The sequence below is a fragment of the Haematobia irritans genome, chromosome 4 (genome assembly GCF_050003625.1).
Source record: "Haematobia irritans isolate KBUSLIRL chromosome 4, ASM5000362v1, whole genome shotgun sequence".
Lineage (NCBI taxonomy): Eukaryota > Metazoa > Arthropoda > Insecta > Diptera > Muscidae > Haematobia > Haematobia irritans.
In genome coordinates this window covers 31,469,987-31,487,474 of record NC_134400.1, presented here as the reverse complement: position 1 = coordinate 31,487,474, position 17,488 = coordinate 31,469,987, and the positions used below count along the sequence as shown (strand labels likewise).

Here is a 17,488-nt window from a genome sequence, read left to right as displayed (position 1 = left end):
GTAGTTGTTATTGATGTAGGTCAGATGGTATTGCAAATGGGCCATATTGGTCCACTTTTACGTATAGCCCCCATATAAAGGGACCCCAAAATTTGGCTTGCGAGGCCTCTAAGAGAAGCAAATTTCATCCGATCCGGCTGAAATTTGGTACATGGTGTTAGTATATGGTCCCTAATAACCATGCAAAAATTGGTCCACATCGGTCCATAATTATATATAGCCCCCATATAAACCGATCCCCCGATTTGGCTTGCGAGGCCCCTAACAGAAGCAAATTTCATCCGATCCGGCTGAAATTTGGTACATGGTGTTAGTATATGGTCTCTAACAACCATGCAAAAATTGGTCCACATCGGTCCATAATTATATATAGCCCCCATATAAACCGATCCCCCGATTTGGCTTGCGAGGCCCCTAAGAGAAGCAAATTTCATCCGATCCGGCTGAAATTTGGTACATGGTGTCAGTATATGGTCTCTAACAACCATGCAAAAATTGGTCCACATCGGTCCATAATTATATATAGCCCCCATATAAACCGATCCCCCGATTTGGCTTGCGAGGCCTCTAATAGAAGCAAATTTCATCCGATCCGGCTGAAATTTGGTACATGGTGTTAGTATATGGTCTCGAACAACCATGCAAAAATTGGTCCACATCGGTCCATAATTATATATAGCCCCCATATAAACCGATCCCCCGATTTGGCTTGCGAGGCCTCTAAGAGAAGCAAATTTCATCCGATATGGCTGAAATTTGGTACGTGATGTTAGTATATGGTCTCTAACAACCATGCAAAAATTGGTCCACATCGGCTCATAATTATATATAGCCCCCATATAAACCGATCACCAGATTTGACCTCCGGAACCTCTTGGAAGACCAAAATTCATCTGATTCAGTTGAAATTTGGTACGTGGTGTTAATATATGGCCTCAAACTCCCATGCAAAAATTGGTCGATATCGGTCCATAATTATATATAGGCCCCATATAAACCGATCCCCAGATTTGACGAGATGTTAGTATATGGTATCCAACAACCATGCAGGAATAAGAAGTTTTAAGATACCACAACCCAAGTAATTCGATTGTGGATGAGATTCTTTCGTAGAAGTTTCTACGCAATCCATGGTGGGGGGTACATAAGATTCGGCCTGGCCGAACTTGCGGCTGTATATACTTGTTTTTTTGCTAAATTTTATTTTCTAAAGAACATTTTGTCGAAATTTTATTTCTATAGAAAATTTTGTCGAAATTTTATTTCTATAGAAAATTTTCTTAAAATTTTATTTCTGTAGAAAATTTTGTCAAAATTTTAATTTTATAATTTAATTTTATATTTAATTTGAGAAAATTTTATGTCAAAATAGAATATAGAAAATATTGTCAAATTTTTTTTTCTATAGACAATTTTGTCAAAATTTTGTTTCTATAGAAAATTTTGTCAAAATTTTACTTCCATACAAAATTTTCTTAAGATTTTATACCTAACATATAGAAAATTTTTTTCTAAATTTTATTTCAATAAAAAATGTTTGCAAAATGTATTTCTCTAAGCAATTGTTGCCAACTCTTATTTTAATATTTCTATTGTGTTAAAATTTCATTTCTATGGAAAATTTTGTCAAAATGTTATTTCTGTAGAAATTTTTTTTTAAATTGTTTTACTATAAAAAATTTTCAAAATTTTATTTCTATAGAAAATTTTTGTCAATTTTTTATTTTTATAGCAAATGTTTGTCAAATTTTTATTTCTGTAGTATATTTCTTCATAATTTTATATCTATAGAACTTTTTGTCGAAATTTTATATCTATGGATTCGGTCTGTCCGAATTTACCTCCGTATATAGTTGTTCTATTCTCAATTTTTAATGCATTTTAAATAAAGACCTTTTCCTTATGATTGAAAGTTACCATTTGCTTCCACAATTATCCATTTTCCATGGTAGGTGGAAAAATAACACAAATCTGCCTTCCTTCTCCCAACTCCTTTGTAGAGTTTTGCAGCATTTCACTTCAGTTTCTAAGATCCTTTTGGCATCTTAAATCTTCTGATATGAACAACAATGAAAAATCTTGAATATAGCCTAACAAAATAAAAAAAAAAATAAATTGAGAAGAAAATAAAACCATACACCGGGAAGATGACGATGGCGATGGTTACATAGCCAAAGGGGTTTGTTTCACACCAAAAACACCAAAGAGAAGGTGATTTTATAAAGGAATTGGAAATTTGAGTTTTTGCTTAAGCAGTCAACATTCCCACGGAGAAGTGACAAAATACCGCAACACCTTAAGGTACAAAGGGAGCTGTGAGAATAAAACTATGAGGAGACACTTCACAAAAAAAAATTTTAATTGCAATAGAATATTTTAAACTTCCTGCCTACATATTAGGATACCCAAATTACATCATTTTATTTATTTTTATTTTTAACAATTCTAAAAAAAAAAAACAAAAAACATATTAGCCAAATGTTTCTTATAATAAATAAATATAAATTTTAATTTAAAGGACATTTCATAGATTTGTGACCTAATTTCAATTTAATTTTTTTTTTAATAAATATTTTAATTTTTCTTCTAATTAAAATTTTTTTATCCTAAAGAAATATTTCTTTAATATTATACAATTAAATTTCCTTAAATTAAGCTTCCATAATTTTTCATATCAGCTCAATATTTTTGTCAGTGTCTTTACAAAATGGAACAAATCAACCGAATCCTTTTACACGTCTATCCTTCCATCCTTTGTGTAGAACGGCGGTTATCCTTCATAGTGTTTATTTCCTTTGCCTACCTAAGCATCAGCAAGTCGTGAATATGAAAAGATTGGGAGGAAGAATAAAGGCGAATTAAATGGTTCCCGGTCTGTTGACAAAAGTGCAAAGTGCTATTCAAAGCTCCATAAGTCTGGAAAATTAATGCTAAACTTAGTCTTGTCAACTCTTAGCGGGTTTTTCATTTTTTTTTGTTAAGCGTTACAGAAAGAGTATCAAAAATCCTGTAGCATACCGATCTTACACTCAAAGTAAAGAGAAAAATTTTATTGGGCTATAGAAATAAAATTTTAACAAAATTTTCCATAGAAATAAAGTTTTGACAAAACTTTCTATAGAAACAAAATTATGACAAAATATTTTTATATAAATAAAATGTTGGCAAACATTTTCTATAGAAATAAAATTTTGACAAAATTTTCTATAGAAATAAAATGTTGACAAAATTTTCTAAGGAATTAAAATTTTTTTATTAATTTCCCATAGCAATGACATTTTTAGAAATTTTTCTATAGAAATAATATTTTTACAAAATTTTCTATAGAAACAAAATTATGACAAAATATTTTTATATAAATAAAATGTTGGCAAACATTTTCTATAGAAATAAAATTTTGACAAAATTTTCTATAGAAATAAATTTTTGACAAAATTTTCTAAGGAATTAAAATTTTTTTATTAATTTCCTATAGCATTGACATTTTTAGAAATTTTTCTATAGAAATAATATTTTGACAAAATTTTCTAAGGAATTAAAATTTTTTATTAATTTTCTATAGGAATGACATTTTTAGAAAATTTTCTATAGAAATAAAGTTTTGATAAAATTTTCTATAGAAACAAAATTATGACAAAATATTTTTATATAAATAAAATGTTGGCAAACATTTTCTATAGAAATAAAATTTTGACAAAATTTTCTATAGAAATAAAATTGTGACAAAATTTTCTAAGGAATTAAAATTTTTTATTAATTTCCTATAGCAATGACATTTTTAGAAAATTTTCTATAGAAATAAAATTTTGAAAAAATTTTCTATAGAAACAAAATTATGACAAATAAAAATATTTTTATATAAATAAAATGTTGGCAAACATTTTCTATAGAAATAAAATTTTGACATAATTTTCTATAGAAATAAAATTTTGACATAATTTTCTATAGAAATAAAATTTTGACAAAATTTTCTAATTAATTAATTTTTTTTTATTAATTTCCTATAGCAATGACATTTTTAGAAATTTTTGTATAGAAATAAAATTTTGACAAAATTTTCTAAGGAATTAAAATTTTTTTATTAATTTCCTATAGCAATGACATTTTTAGAAAATTTTCTATAGAACTAAAATTTTGACAAAATTTTCTATAGAAACAAAATTATGACAAATAAAAATATTTTTATATAAATAAAATGTTGGCAAACATTTTCTATAGAAATAAAATTTTGACAAAATTTTCTATAGAAATAAAATTTTGACAAAATTTTCTAAGGAATTATTTTTTTTTTATTAATTTCCTATAGCAATGACATTTTTAGAAATTTTGCTATAGAAATAATATTTTGACAAAATTTTCTAAGGAATTAAAATTTTTTATTAATTTCCTATAGCAATGACATTTTTAGAAAATTTTCTATAGAAATAAAATTTTGACAAAATTTTCTATAGAAACAAAATTATGACAAATAAAAATATTTTTATATAAATAAAATGTTGGCAAACATTTTCTATAGAAATAAAATTTTGACAAAATTTTCTATAGAAATAAAATGTTGACAAAATTGTCTAAGGAATTAAAATTTTTTTATTAATTTCCTATAGCAATGACATTTTTAGAAATGTTTGTATAGAAATAAAATTTTGACAAAATTTTCTAAGGAATTAAAATTTTTTATTAATTTCCTATAGCAATGACATTTTTAGAAAATTTTCTATAGAAATAAAGTTTTGACAAAATTTTCTATAGAAACAAAATTATGACAAAATATGTTGGCAAATATTTTCTATAGAAATAAAATTTTGACAAAATTTTCTATAGAAATAAAATGTTGACAAAATTGTCTAAGGAATTAAAATTTTTTTATTAATTTCCTATAGCAATGACAATTTTAGAAATGTTTGTATAGAAATAAAATTTTGACAAAATATTCTAAGGAATAAAAATTTTTTTATTAATTTTCTATAGCAATGACATTTTTAGAAATTTTTCTATAGAAATAAAATTTTGACAAAATTTTCTATAGAAATAAAATTAAAAAAAAAAAAAATTTTGCAGAAATAAAATTGTGCAAAAATTTTTGACAGAAATAAAATTTCTAGAAAATTTCTATAGAAATAAAATTTTGAGAAAATTTGCAATAGTTTTTTTATACCCTCCACCATAGGATGGGGGTATATTAACTTTGTCATTCTGTTTGTAACACATCGAAATATTGCTCCAAGAACCCATAAAGTATATATATATTCTAGGTCGTGGTGAAATTCTGAGTCCATCTAAGCATGTCCGTCCGTCCGTCTGTTGAAATCACGCTAACTTCCGAACGAAACAAGCTATCGACTTGAAACTTGGCACCAGTAGTTGTTATTGAAGTAGGTCGGATGGTATTGCAAATGGGTCATATCGGTCCATTTTTACGTATAGCCACCATATAAACGGACCCCCAGATTTGGCTATAAGAGTAGCATATTTGATCCGATCTGGCTGAAAATTGGTACATGGTGTAAGTATATGGTCTCTAACAACCATGCAAAAATTGGTCCATATCGGTCCATAATTATATATAGGCCCCATATAAACCGATCCCCAGATTTGACCTCCGGAGCCTCTTAGAGCAAATTTCATCCGATCCGGCTGAAATTTGGTGCAGGGTGAAAGTATATGGTCTCTAACAACCATGCCAAAATTGGTCCATATCGGCCCATAATTATATATAGCCCCCATATAAACCGATCCCCAGATTTGGTTTGCGGACCCTCTAAGAGATGCAAATTTCATCCGATCTGGCTGAAATTTGGTACGTGGTGTAAGTATATGGTCTCTACCAACCATGCAAGAATTGGTTCATATCGGTCCATAATTATATATAGCCCCCATATAAACTGATCCCCAGATTTGGTTTGCGGACCTTCTAAGAGAAGCAAATTTCATCCTATCCGGTTGAAATTTGGTACGTGGTGTAAGTATATGGTCTCTAATAACCATGCAAGAATTGGTCCATATCGGTCCATAATTATATATAGCCCCCATATAAATCGATCCCCAGATTTATCCTCCGGAGTCTCTTGGAGGAGCAAAATTCATCCGATCCAGTTGAAATTTGCAACGTGGTGTTAGAATGTGGTCTCTAAGAAACACGTAAGAATTGGTCCATATCGGTCCATAATTATATATAGCCCCCATATAAACCGTTCCCCAGATTTGATCTCCGGAGCCTCTTGGAGGAGAAAAATTCATCCGATCCGGTTGAAATTTGCAACGTGGTGTTAGTATAAGGCCGCTAATAACCATGCCAAAATTCGTATCGGTCTATAGTTATATATAGCCGATCCCCAACACACAAAAATTGGTCCATATCGGTTCATAATCATGGTTGCCTATCGAGCCAAAAATAATCTACTAAAATTTTATTTGTATAGAAAACATTGTCAAAATGTTATTTCTATAGAAAATTTTATATCTATATAGAAAATTTTGTCAAAATTTTATTTCTATAGAAAATTGTTTCCAAATTTCATTTCTATAGAAAATTTTTTTCCAAATTTTACTTCTATAGAAAATGTTGTCAAAATTTTATTTTTTATTTTGTCAAAATTTTAATCGGCCTTTTTAGTTTAATATATACCACGTATAGACTATGTTGTATATATTACGGTGTTAGGAAGTTTTAAGATACCTGGCCATCAGCAAGTGTTACCGCAACCCAAGTAATTCGATTGTGGATAACAGTCTTCAGTAGAAGTTTCTACGCAATCCATGGTGGAGGGTACATAAGCTTCGGCCTGGCCGAACTTACTGCCGTATATACTTGTTTTTATTAATTTTCTATAGCAATGACATTTTTAGAAAATCTTCTATAGAAATAAAATTTTGACAAAATTTTCTATAGAAATAAAATGTTGCAAAAATTTTCTACAGATTTAAAATTAAGACACAATTTTCTATCGAAATAAAATTTAAAAAAAAAATCTGCAGAAATAAAATTGTGCAAACATTTTCGACAGAAATAAAATTTTGAGAAAATTTTCAATAGTTTTTATACCTACCACCATTGAAGGGGGGGGGGGGGGGGGTCATCTTAACTTTGTCATTCTGTTTGTAACACATCGAAATATTGCTCCAAGAACCCATAAAGTATATATATTCTGGGTCGTGCTGAAATTCTGAGTCCGTCTAAGCATGTCCGTCCGTCCGTCTGTTGAAATCACGCTAACTTCCGAACGAAACAAGCTATCGACTTGAAACTTGGCACAAGTAGTTGTTATTGAAGTAGGTCGGATGGTATTGCAAATGGGTCATATCGCTCCATTTTTTCGTATAGCCCCCTTATAAACGGACCCCCAGATTTGGCTATAAAAGTAGCATATTTGATCCGATCTGGCTGAAATTTGGTACATGGTGTAAGTATATGGTTTCTAACAACCATGCAAAAATTGGTCCATATCGGTCCATATTTACATATAGTCCCCATATAAACCGATCCCCAGATTTGACCTCCGGAGCCTCTTGGAGGAGCAAAAGTCATCCGGTACGGTTGAAATTTTGTACGTGGTATAAGTATACGGTCTCTAACAAATACGATATGGGCACGAATTGATTTATATGTATTTTCTTTTTCTGTTTAATCCTCATTAACATACTTTATCCATTATTATCTCTGAAATTGTAATACAAACGAAAACTAAAACAAAACTCTTAGCCCAGTATCTCTCTCAAAATCTTTTGTTATATGCTTGCATCAATTCAAGGATAACTAAAGCATCCTTGCTCTACCAATTTAAGTATTTTCGTTGAATTTAATGAATTGTGCATTTACAATTCAATAAATCCAAACAATAGATTTTCGTACAATAAAGCCCTTGAAGCTATACTCCTTGCAGGTGCTATAACTTGAGAACTCAAGAACTTTAAAGGATAATCGAATTATTGAGAACATTTAAAATTGTTAACATTGAGGAGAAAAAATATGAAAACAAAACAGTGACTTTATCGAAAGGAAATTTTTTCTTACTTTTGTAAACAAAGAATCCGGAGAAAATCGAAAAAGAAAATAACAAACAATGATAAAGGTAACAATGATACGCAGCATTTGCATCTCGCTGGAACTGGAAAAGTTACAAGGCTATTGTTTTCAAGGAAATGAAAAACACAAAAACTACTGAAACCAATCACAAATGGGATTGTGATTACAATCACTCAAGTAAATACTGCTTGAGTTAGTACAAGAACCGGCAAAAATTTTAAGGGAAGACTAAAGTCGGGTATGGCCGACTCTATTATTCCCTTCACGACATATATTCAAAATTTGACCAATTTTTTCTTACATTTCTATAAATTCTCTACAATTAAAATTTTAATCGACTAAAGCCTTCTTTTAATGGGTCAAATGAAGTGGGCTCGTTGGTATAGACATTTAACATAGTAACGCAGAAGGTAGTCTATCGCACGATATAGGCATTAAATCACAATTTTGCATATTTGCATTGAAATGAAATTGAATTTTTTGCAAATAAATTTTTAATTCCCCCTCCTTGGCCAAACTAAATTTATTATAATTTGTATTCACTTTCCTCTTTTTTCATGTACCCATCACACGCCATTACCAACTGATGATCTCCGATTACTCTTGATCCCAACTTTACAGATGTCCTCAACGTCGAAATGGATGAAATGCTATGGCTGTCTGCTCATCATCGTGCATCTGGCTATCACATTCGTAATCGCCTGTAGAGTTTCAGAATATCCATGCAAAGGAAGTACAAATATTTGTATACCTTTGGATAAATACTGTGATGGAAAAGCTGACTGTGAGGATGGTAGCGATGAGCCGCGACATTGTACAGGTAAGTCAGGGAAGAAATCACTGAGAAATTGTATTTACGCTACATCATAATCACGGTTTCCACACGAGCCAAAAATAATCTAAAAATTTTATTTCTATAGAAAATTTTTCTCAAAATTTTATTTCTATAGAAAACTTACTTCTATAGAAATTTTATCAAAATTTTATTTCTATGGAAAATTTTTGCAAAATTTTAATTTCTATAGAATTTTTTTCAAAATTTTATTTCTATTGAAAATTTTGCAAAATTTTATTTCTATAGAAAATTTTTGCAAAATTTTATTTCTATAGAAATTTTTTGCAAAATTTTATATCTATAGAAAATTTTTAGCAAAATATTAGTTCAATAGAATTTTTTTGCAAAAGTTTATTACTATAGAAAATTTTTGCAAAATTTTATTTCTATAGAAAACTTTTCCAAATTTTATTATACCCTGCTCCACACTGTGGAACAGGATATTATAAGTTAGTGCATATGTTTGCAACACCCAGAAGGAGACGAGATAGACACATGGTGTCTTTGGCAAAAATGCTCAGGGTGGGCTCCTGAGTCGATATAGCGATGTCCGTCTGTCCGGCTGTCCGTGAACACATTTTTGTAATCAAAGTCTAGGTCGCAGTTTTAGTCTAATCGACTTCAAATTTGGCACAAGTATGTATTTTGGCTCAGAATAGATCCCTATTGATTTTGGAAGAAATCGGTTCAGATTTAGATATAGCTCCCATATATATATATATATATATATATATATATATATATATATATATATATATATATATATATATATATATATATATATATATATATATATATATATATATATATATATATATATATATATATATATATATATATATATATATATATATATATATATATATATATATATATATATTTCGCCCGATATGGACTTATATGGCCCCAGAAGCCAGAGTTTTACCCTAATTTGCTTAAAATTGTACACAAGAAGAACAATTAATACTATAGTCAAGTGTGCCAAATTTTATTGAAATCGGTTCAGATTTAGATATAGCTCCCATATATATCTTTCGCCCGATATGGACTAATACGGTCCCAGAAGCCAGAGTTTTACCCCAATTTGGTTGAAATTTTGCACAAGGAGTAGAATTAGCATTGTAGCTATGCGTGTCAAATTTTGTTGAAATCGGTTCAGATTTAGATATAGCTCCCTCATATATCTTTCGGCCGATTTACACTCATTTCACCATAGAGACCAATTTTTTGCTCCGATTTAGTTGAAATTTTGCACAGGGAGTAGAATTAGCATTGTAGCTATGCGTGCCAAATTTGGTTGAAATCGGTTCAGATTTATATATATCTCCCATATATAGCTTTCGCCCGATTAACACTCATTTGACCATAGAGACCAATTTTTTGCTCCGATTTAGTTGAAATTTTGCACAGGGAGTAGAATTAGCATTGTAGCTATGCGTGCCAAATTTGGTTGAAATCGGTTCAGATTTGGATATATCTCCCATATATAGCTTTCGCCCGATTTACACTCATATGACCACAGAGGCCAATGTTTAACTCCGATTTAGTTGAAATTTTGCACAGGGAGTAGAATTAGCATTGTTGCTATGCGTGCCAAATTTGGTTGACATCGGTTCAGATTTAGATATAGCTCCCATATATATGTTTTTCTGATTTCGACAAAAATGGTCAAAATACCAAATAATAACATTTTCCTTGTTAAATCGCCACTGCTTAGTCGAAAAGTTGTAAAAATGGCCCTAATTTTCCTAAACTTCTAATACATATATATCGAGCGAGTTTCCTTAAAATTGCTTCAGATTCAAATGTTTCCCATATTTGTTTACTAAAATTGTGTTCCACCCTAGTGCATTAGCCAACTTAAATTTTGAGTCTATAGATTTTGTAAAAGTCTATAAAATTCTGTCCAGATCGAGTGATATTTAAATGTACGTATTTTGGACAAACCTTTATATATAGCTCCCAACACATTTGACGGATGTGATATGGTATCGAAAATTTAGATCTACAAAGTGGTGCAGGGTATAATATAGTCGGCCCCGCCCGACTTTAGACTTTTCTTACTTGTTTCTATAGAAAATTTAGTCAAAATTTTATTTCTATTGAAAATTTTTGCAAAATTGTATTTCTATAGATTTTTTTCAAAATTTTATTTCTATAGAGAATTTTTGTAAAATTTAATTTCTATAGAAAACTTTTGCAAAATTTTATTTCTTTAGAATATTTTATCAAAATTTTATTTGATGGAAAATCTTTGCAAAATTTAATTTCTATAGAAAATTTAATCAAAATTTTATTCCTATGGAAAATTTTATCAAAATTTAATTTTTATAGAAAATTTTATCAAAATTTTATTTCTATAGAAAATTTTTCTCAAAATTTTATTTCTATAGAAAATTTTTGTAAAATTTTATTTCTATAAAAAATTTAGTCAAAATTTTATTTCCAAAGAAAATTTTGTGAAAATTTTATTTCTATAGAATTTTTTTTGCAAAATTTTATATCTATAGAAAATTTTTAACAAAATATTAGTTCAATAGAAAATTTTTGCAAAATTTTAGTTCTATAGAAAACTTTTGCAAAACTTTATTTCTATAGAAAAGTTTTGTAAAATTTTATTTCTATAAAAAATTTAGTCAAAATTTTATCTTTAAAGAAAATTTTGCCAAAATTTTATTTCTATAGATTTTATTTCTATAGAAAACTTACTTCTATAGAAAATTTAGTCAAAAGTTTATTTCTATTGAAAATTTGTGCAAAACTTTATTTCTATAGAATTTTTTTTCAAAATTTTATTTCTATAGAATATTTTATCAAAATTTTATTTCTATAGAAAATTGTTGCAAAATTTTATTTCTATAGAAATTTTTTGCAAAATTTTATATCTATAGAAAAGTTTTAACAAAATATTAGTTCTATAGAATTTTTTTGCAACATTTTACTTCTATAGCAAATTGTTGCAAAATTTTAGTTCTATAGAAAACTTTTGCAAAATTTTATTTCTATTGAAAATTTTTGCAAAATTTTATTTCTATAGGATTATTTTTTGTCAAAATTTTATTTCTTTAGAGAATTTTTGTAAAATTTTATTTCTATAGAAAATTTTGTTAAACTTTTATTTCTGTAGTAAATTTAATATTTACGGCCGTATATACTTGTTATACCCACCACCAGAGAATGGTGACGGGGGTATAATAAGTTTGTCATTCCGTTTGTAACGCATCGAAATATCGATTTCCGACTATATTATATATATATATATATATATATAATATATATATATATATATATATATATATATTCTTGATTAAGGAGAAATTCTAAGACGATATAAGAATGTCCGTCTGTTTGTCTGTTGTAATCACGCTACAGCCTTCAATAATGGTGCTATCGTCCTGAAAGTTGGCACAGATTCGTCGTTGTTTGCAGGCAGGTCAAGTACGAAGTTCACCACTGAGGTATCACAATGGACTGAATAGTCTAAGTGAGCCTGATACATCGGGCTGCCACATAACCTAACCTAACCTAAGTACGAAGATGGGCTATATCGGTCCAAGTTTTGATATTGTCCCCATATAAACCGACCTCCCGATTTGGGGTCTTGGGCTTATAAGAACCGTAGTTTTTATTCAATTTGCCTGAAATTGGAAATCTAGAAGTATTTTAGGACCATAAACACGTGTACCGAAAATGGTGTCTATCGGTCCATGTTTTGGTATAGACCCCATATGGACCGATTTCCCGATTTTTCTTCTTGGGCGTCTAGAAAGTGTATTTTCTATCCGATTTACCTGGAATTGAAAATTAAAAGATATTTTAGGACCATAAAGAGGTGTGCCGAAAATGGGGTGTATCGGTCCATGTTTTGATATAGCCCCCACATAGACCGATCTCCCAATATTACTTCTTGGGCTTCTATAAACCGTACTTTTAATCAAATTTGCCTGAAATCGGAAATCTAGAGGTATTCTAGAACCATAAAGAGGTGTGCCGAAAATGGGGTGTATCGGTCCATGTTTTGATATAGCCCCCACATAGACCGATCTCTCGATTTTATTTCTTGGTCTTCTAGAATCCGTAATTTTTACCCAATTTGCCTCAAATCGGAAATCTAGAAGTATTCTAGAACTATAAATAGGTGTGCTGAAAATGGGGTGTATCGGTCCATGTTTTGATATAGCCCCCATATAGAACGATCTCCCGATTTTACTTCTTGGGCTTCTAGAAACCGTAGTTTTTATCCAATTTTCCTGAAATTGGAAATGTAGAGGTATTCTAGGAAAATAAAGAGATGTGCCGAATATATTGAGTATCGGTACAGTTTTTGATATAGCCATCTTATAAACCGGCTCTTCGATTTGGGGTCTATATTCTAGAACCACAATTAAATGTGCTGAATACTGTGTGTATCCTTCCATGTTTTGGTATAGCCTCCATTACACCGAACTCCCGATTTAACTCCTAGGGTTTCTAGAAGTTGTAGTTTTTATCCGATTTGCCACAAATTAAAATATACTGGCATTTTAGACCCATAACAAAGTGTATATGATTTAGTTTTATCGGTCCATTTTATAAGGCCTCCATATAGACCGATTTCACTTATTGAGGGTATAGAAGGCGCACTGATCATGAAAATTGCTTGAAACTGAATGCAAAATTTCCAGATCTTCCTTCTCGTAGTCATTTAATTAATTGGGATGAAAATCCACAGATTATAGATTTCAAATCAAGGCGTTATTTCATAATTTTCTTGCATACTTATAAGAGATTTTTATGATTCCTCTAAAACTCAAACAAAAAATGGTTCTTATAAATTCAGAATCTCATCTAAAAAAGGTAAATCCTTTACATTTATCTGTGGGAAGCGTACTGGTTGAACTGATCTGCTTGGGAAAATATCTGTCATCAAGCCATCCTGAAATTTTCAAAGGAAACTATTATATTTGATTCATGATGGTGGGTATTTAAGATTCGGCCCGGCCGAACTTACTACTGTATTAGTTGTTTTTATATATATTATATTTCATCCGATCCGGCTGAAATTTGGTACATGGTGTCAGCATATAATCTCTAACAACCATTCAAACATTGGTCCACATAGGTCCATAATTAAATATAGCCCCCATATAAACCGATCCCCCGACTTGGCTTGCGGAGCCTCTAAGAGAAGCAAATTTCATCCGATCCGGCTGAAATTTGGTACATGGTGTGAGTATATGGTTTCTAACAACCATGCAAAAATTGGTCCACATAGGTCCATAATTATATATAGCCCTCATATAAACCGATCCCCCGATTTGGCTTGTGGAGACTCTAAGAGAAGCAAATTTCATCCGATCCGGCTGAAATTTGGTACATGGTGTTAGCATATGGCCTCAAATACCCATGTAAAAATTGGTCGAAATCACTCCATAATTATATATAGCCCCATATAGACCGATCCCCAGATTTGACCTCCGGAGCCCCTTGGAAGACCAAAATTCATCCGATTCGGTTGAAATTTGGTACGTGATGTTAGTATATGGTATCCAAAAACCATGCAGGAATTGTTTCATATCAGTCCATAATTATATATAGCCCCCATATATACCGATCCCGAGATTTGGTTTTGGAGCCTTTTGGATTAGCAAATTTCCTCCGAGTGAGTTGAAATTTGGTACATTGTGCTAGTATATGGTCGTTAACAACCATGCCTAACTAGGTCCATATCGGTCTATAGTTATATATAGCCCTCAGATAAATCGATCCCCAATCACACAAAAATTGGTCCATATCAAGTGCATACGTCTATATAGCCCCCATATAAGCGACCCCAGTATTTCAATTCTGGCTCTCTACGTACCGTGGAAAAAGTCCATATCGCTTTGTAATTATTTGTAGACTTACCTATACACAAAATTTTTGTCTAATATATACCACGTATGGACTAACTCACAATTTAGAAAACGACGTTAAGAAGTTTTACGATACCACAACCCAAGTAATTCGATTGTGAATGACAGTCTTTCGTAGAAGTTTCTAGGCAATCCATGGTGGAGGGTACATAAGATTCGGCCTGGCCGAACTTACGGTCGTATATACTTGTTTTTTCAATCATTTTGGTTAGCGAAACACATCGTATATTATGGAGAAATTTGTAATTTCTATATACATACATTTGCATGCTCTTCTGCCTCTTTGTTTTCTATTTTACATTGCCTTATGTCATTTCTCCTGTTTACCACTAATATTTGCATAACAAAAAGTTTTTAATTTTATTAAAAGAAAAAAAAAAAAAGAAAAACAATCAGACAGGAAACATAACATAAAGGGTCATAACTTTTTTCACTAAATTAAAGCCATTGTTGATAACAGGGGTTAAGTGGGTTGACTCTCTATCTGTGTGTGTTTTACAAATGTCTGATGTGTTATCTGAAGTGTGTATATGTGTGTGTACAATTTTGTAAATTTTAGCAAAATATTTTCTCTCCTTTTTTCCATTATCATTTCCCATAGTAAATATTTGATTTTGTTGTTGTTGCTGTTGAATTGCTTAATTTGTAAAGAACAAGAGCGAGAGAGAGAGAGGTAGAGAGAGTGAGCACAATCAATGTGATTGCGACCATGTTAGAGAAAAAATCTTTCAAAACGTAGCGCAGATCCCAAACCAGTTGTTGTACTTGTCTTTTCTTGTCGGTTCTAGGTATGGAAATTCAAATTTTTGAAAAAGTCCATAAAGGTATTTGTGAGTAAAAAGTACAAAGCTTTTAAATTAATAATAATATTTTGTAAGGAATATTTGTATTTATGACAGCAAGCATCGTTAGAGTTAATAAACATTTCCGTTCTCACAAGGTTTCAAAATCGTTCACTCTGAAATCGGATTTTACTTTAATTTCTTTCGTTTGTAAAAAAAAACAAAGTAAAAAAGGAACCATGGAAACTTTGGGCAAAATTATTAGCAAACAAGTATATACGGCCGTAAGTTCGGCCAGGCCGAATCGTATGTACCCTCCACCATGGATTGCGTAGAAACTTCAACGAAAGACTGTCATCGACAATCGAATTAATTGGGTTGTGGTATCTTAAAACTTCTTAACATCGTTTTCTAAATTGTGAGTTAGTCCATACGTGGTATATATTAGACAAAAAAGTTATGTATAGTTAAGTCTACAAATAATTACGAATCGATATGGACTTTTTGTACGGTACGTAGAGAGCCAGAATTGAAATATGGGGGTCGCTTATATGGGGGCTATATACAATTATGAACTTGATGTGGACCAATTTTTGTGTGATTGGGTATCGATTTATCTGAGGGCAATATATAACTATAGACCGATATGGACCTAGTTAGGCATGGTTGTTAACGGCCATATACTAGCACAATGTACCAAATTTCAACTGACTCAGATGAAATTTGCTCCTCCAAGAGGCTCCAAAACTAAATCTCGGGACCGGTTTCTATGGGGGCTATATATGATTATAGGCTGATATGGACCACTTTTGGCATGGTTGTTAAATATCATATACTACCACCACGTACCAAATTTCCACCAGATCGGATGAATTTTGCTTCTCCAAAAGGCACCGGAGGTCAAATCTGGGGATCGGTTTATATGGGGCCCATATATAATTATGGACCGATTGAGGCCATATATTAACACGACGTACCAAATTTCAACTGAATCAGATGAATTTTGCTCTTCCAAGAGGCTCCGCCAGCCAAATCTGAGGATCGGTTTATATGGGGGCTATATATAATTATGGACCGATGTGGTCCAGTTTTTGCATGGTTGTTAGAGAATATATGCTGACACCATGTACCACATTTCAACCGGATCGGATAAAATTTGCTTCTCTGAGAGGCTCCGCAAGCCATATCGGGGGATCGGTTTATATGGGGGCTATATATAATTATGGACCGATGTGGTCCAGTTTTTGCATGGTTGTTAGAGACCATATGCTGACACCATGTACCAAATTTCAACTGGATCGGGTAAAATTTGCTTCTCTGAGAATATAGAAATATAGAAATAAAATTTTGAGAAAATTTTCTATAGAAATAAAAATTTGAACAAAATTTCTATAAGAAGATATTTTTGAGAAAAATTTCCAGAGAAATAATATTTTGAGAAAAATTTAAAAAAAAAGCCAAATTTTGAGAAAATATTCTATAAAAATAAATTTTTTGAAAAATTTTCTAAAGAAATAAAGTTTTGAGATAAATTTCTTAAAAAAAAAATTGTGAAAATTTTCTATACCAATAAAATTTTCAATTGAAACAAAATTTTGAGAAAAATTTTCTATAGAAAAAAAAATGTAAAAATTTTCTATAGAAAAAAATTTTAAGAAATAAAATTTCAGAAAATTTTCTATAGATATAAAATTTTGAGAAAATTCTCTATAAAAATAAAATTGTGAAAAATTTTTCTAGAGAATTAAAATTTTGTGAAAAATTTCTAAGGAAATACAATTTTGAGAAAAAAAATTAAAAAAAAGTGAAATTTTGGAAAAAATCAGTGTAAAGATACATTTTTGACAAACTTTTCGATAACAATAAAATTTTGGTAAATTTTCTATATAAGTAAATTTTTGACAAAATCTTCTGTAGCAATAATAATTGTGTGAAAATTTTTTATAGAAATAAA

At 30.4% G+C, this 17,488-nt stretch overlaps 1 protein-coding gene across 1 annotated transcript in view; it reads left to right on the top strand.

Annotated features, from left to right (window-relative positions):
• The window catches only part of LOC142235345 (uncharacterized), a 617,569-nt gene that overhangs the window by 133,724 nt on the left and 466,357 nt on the right, over positions 1-17,488 (top strand). The window contains 1 exon segment of the mRNA XM_075306601.1: positions 8,645-8,843. Within this exon segment, the coding sequence (XP_075162716.1) occupies positions 8,645-8,843 (199 nt within the window).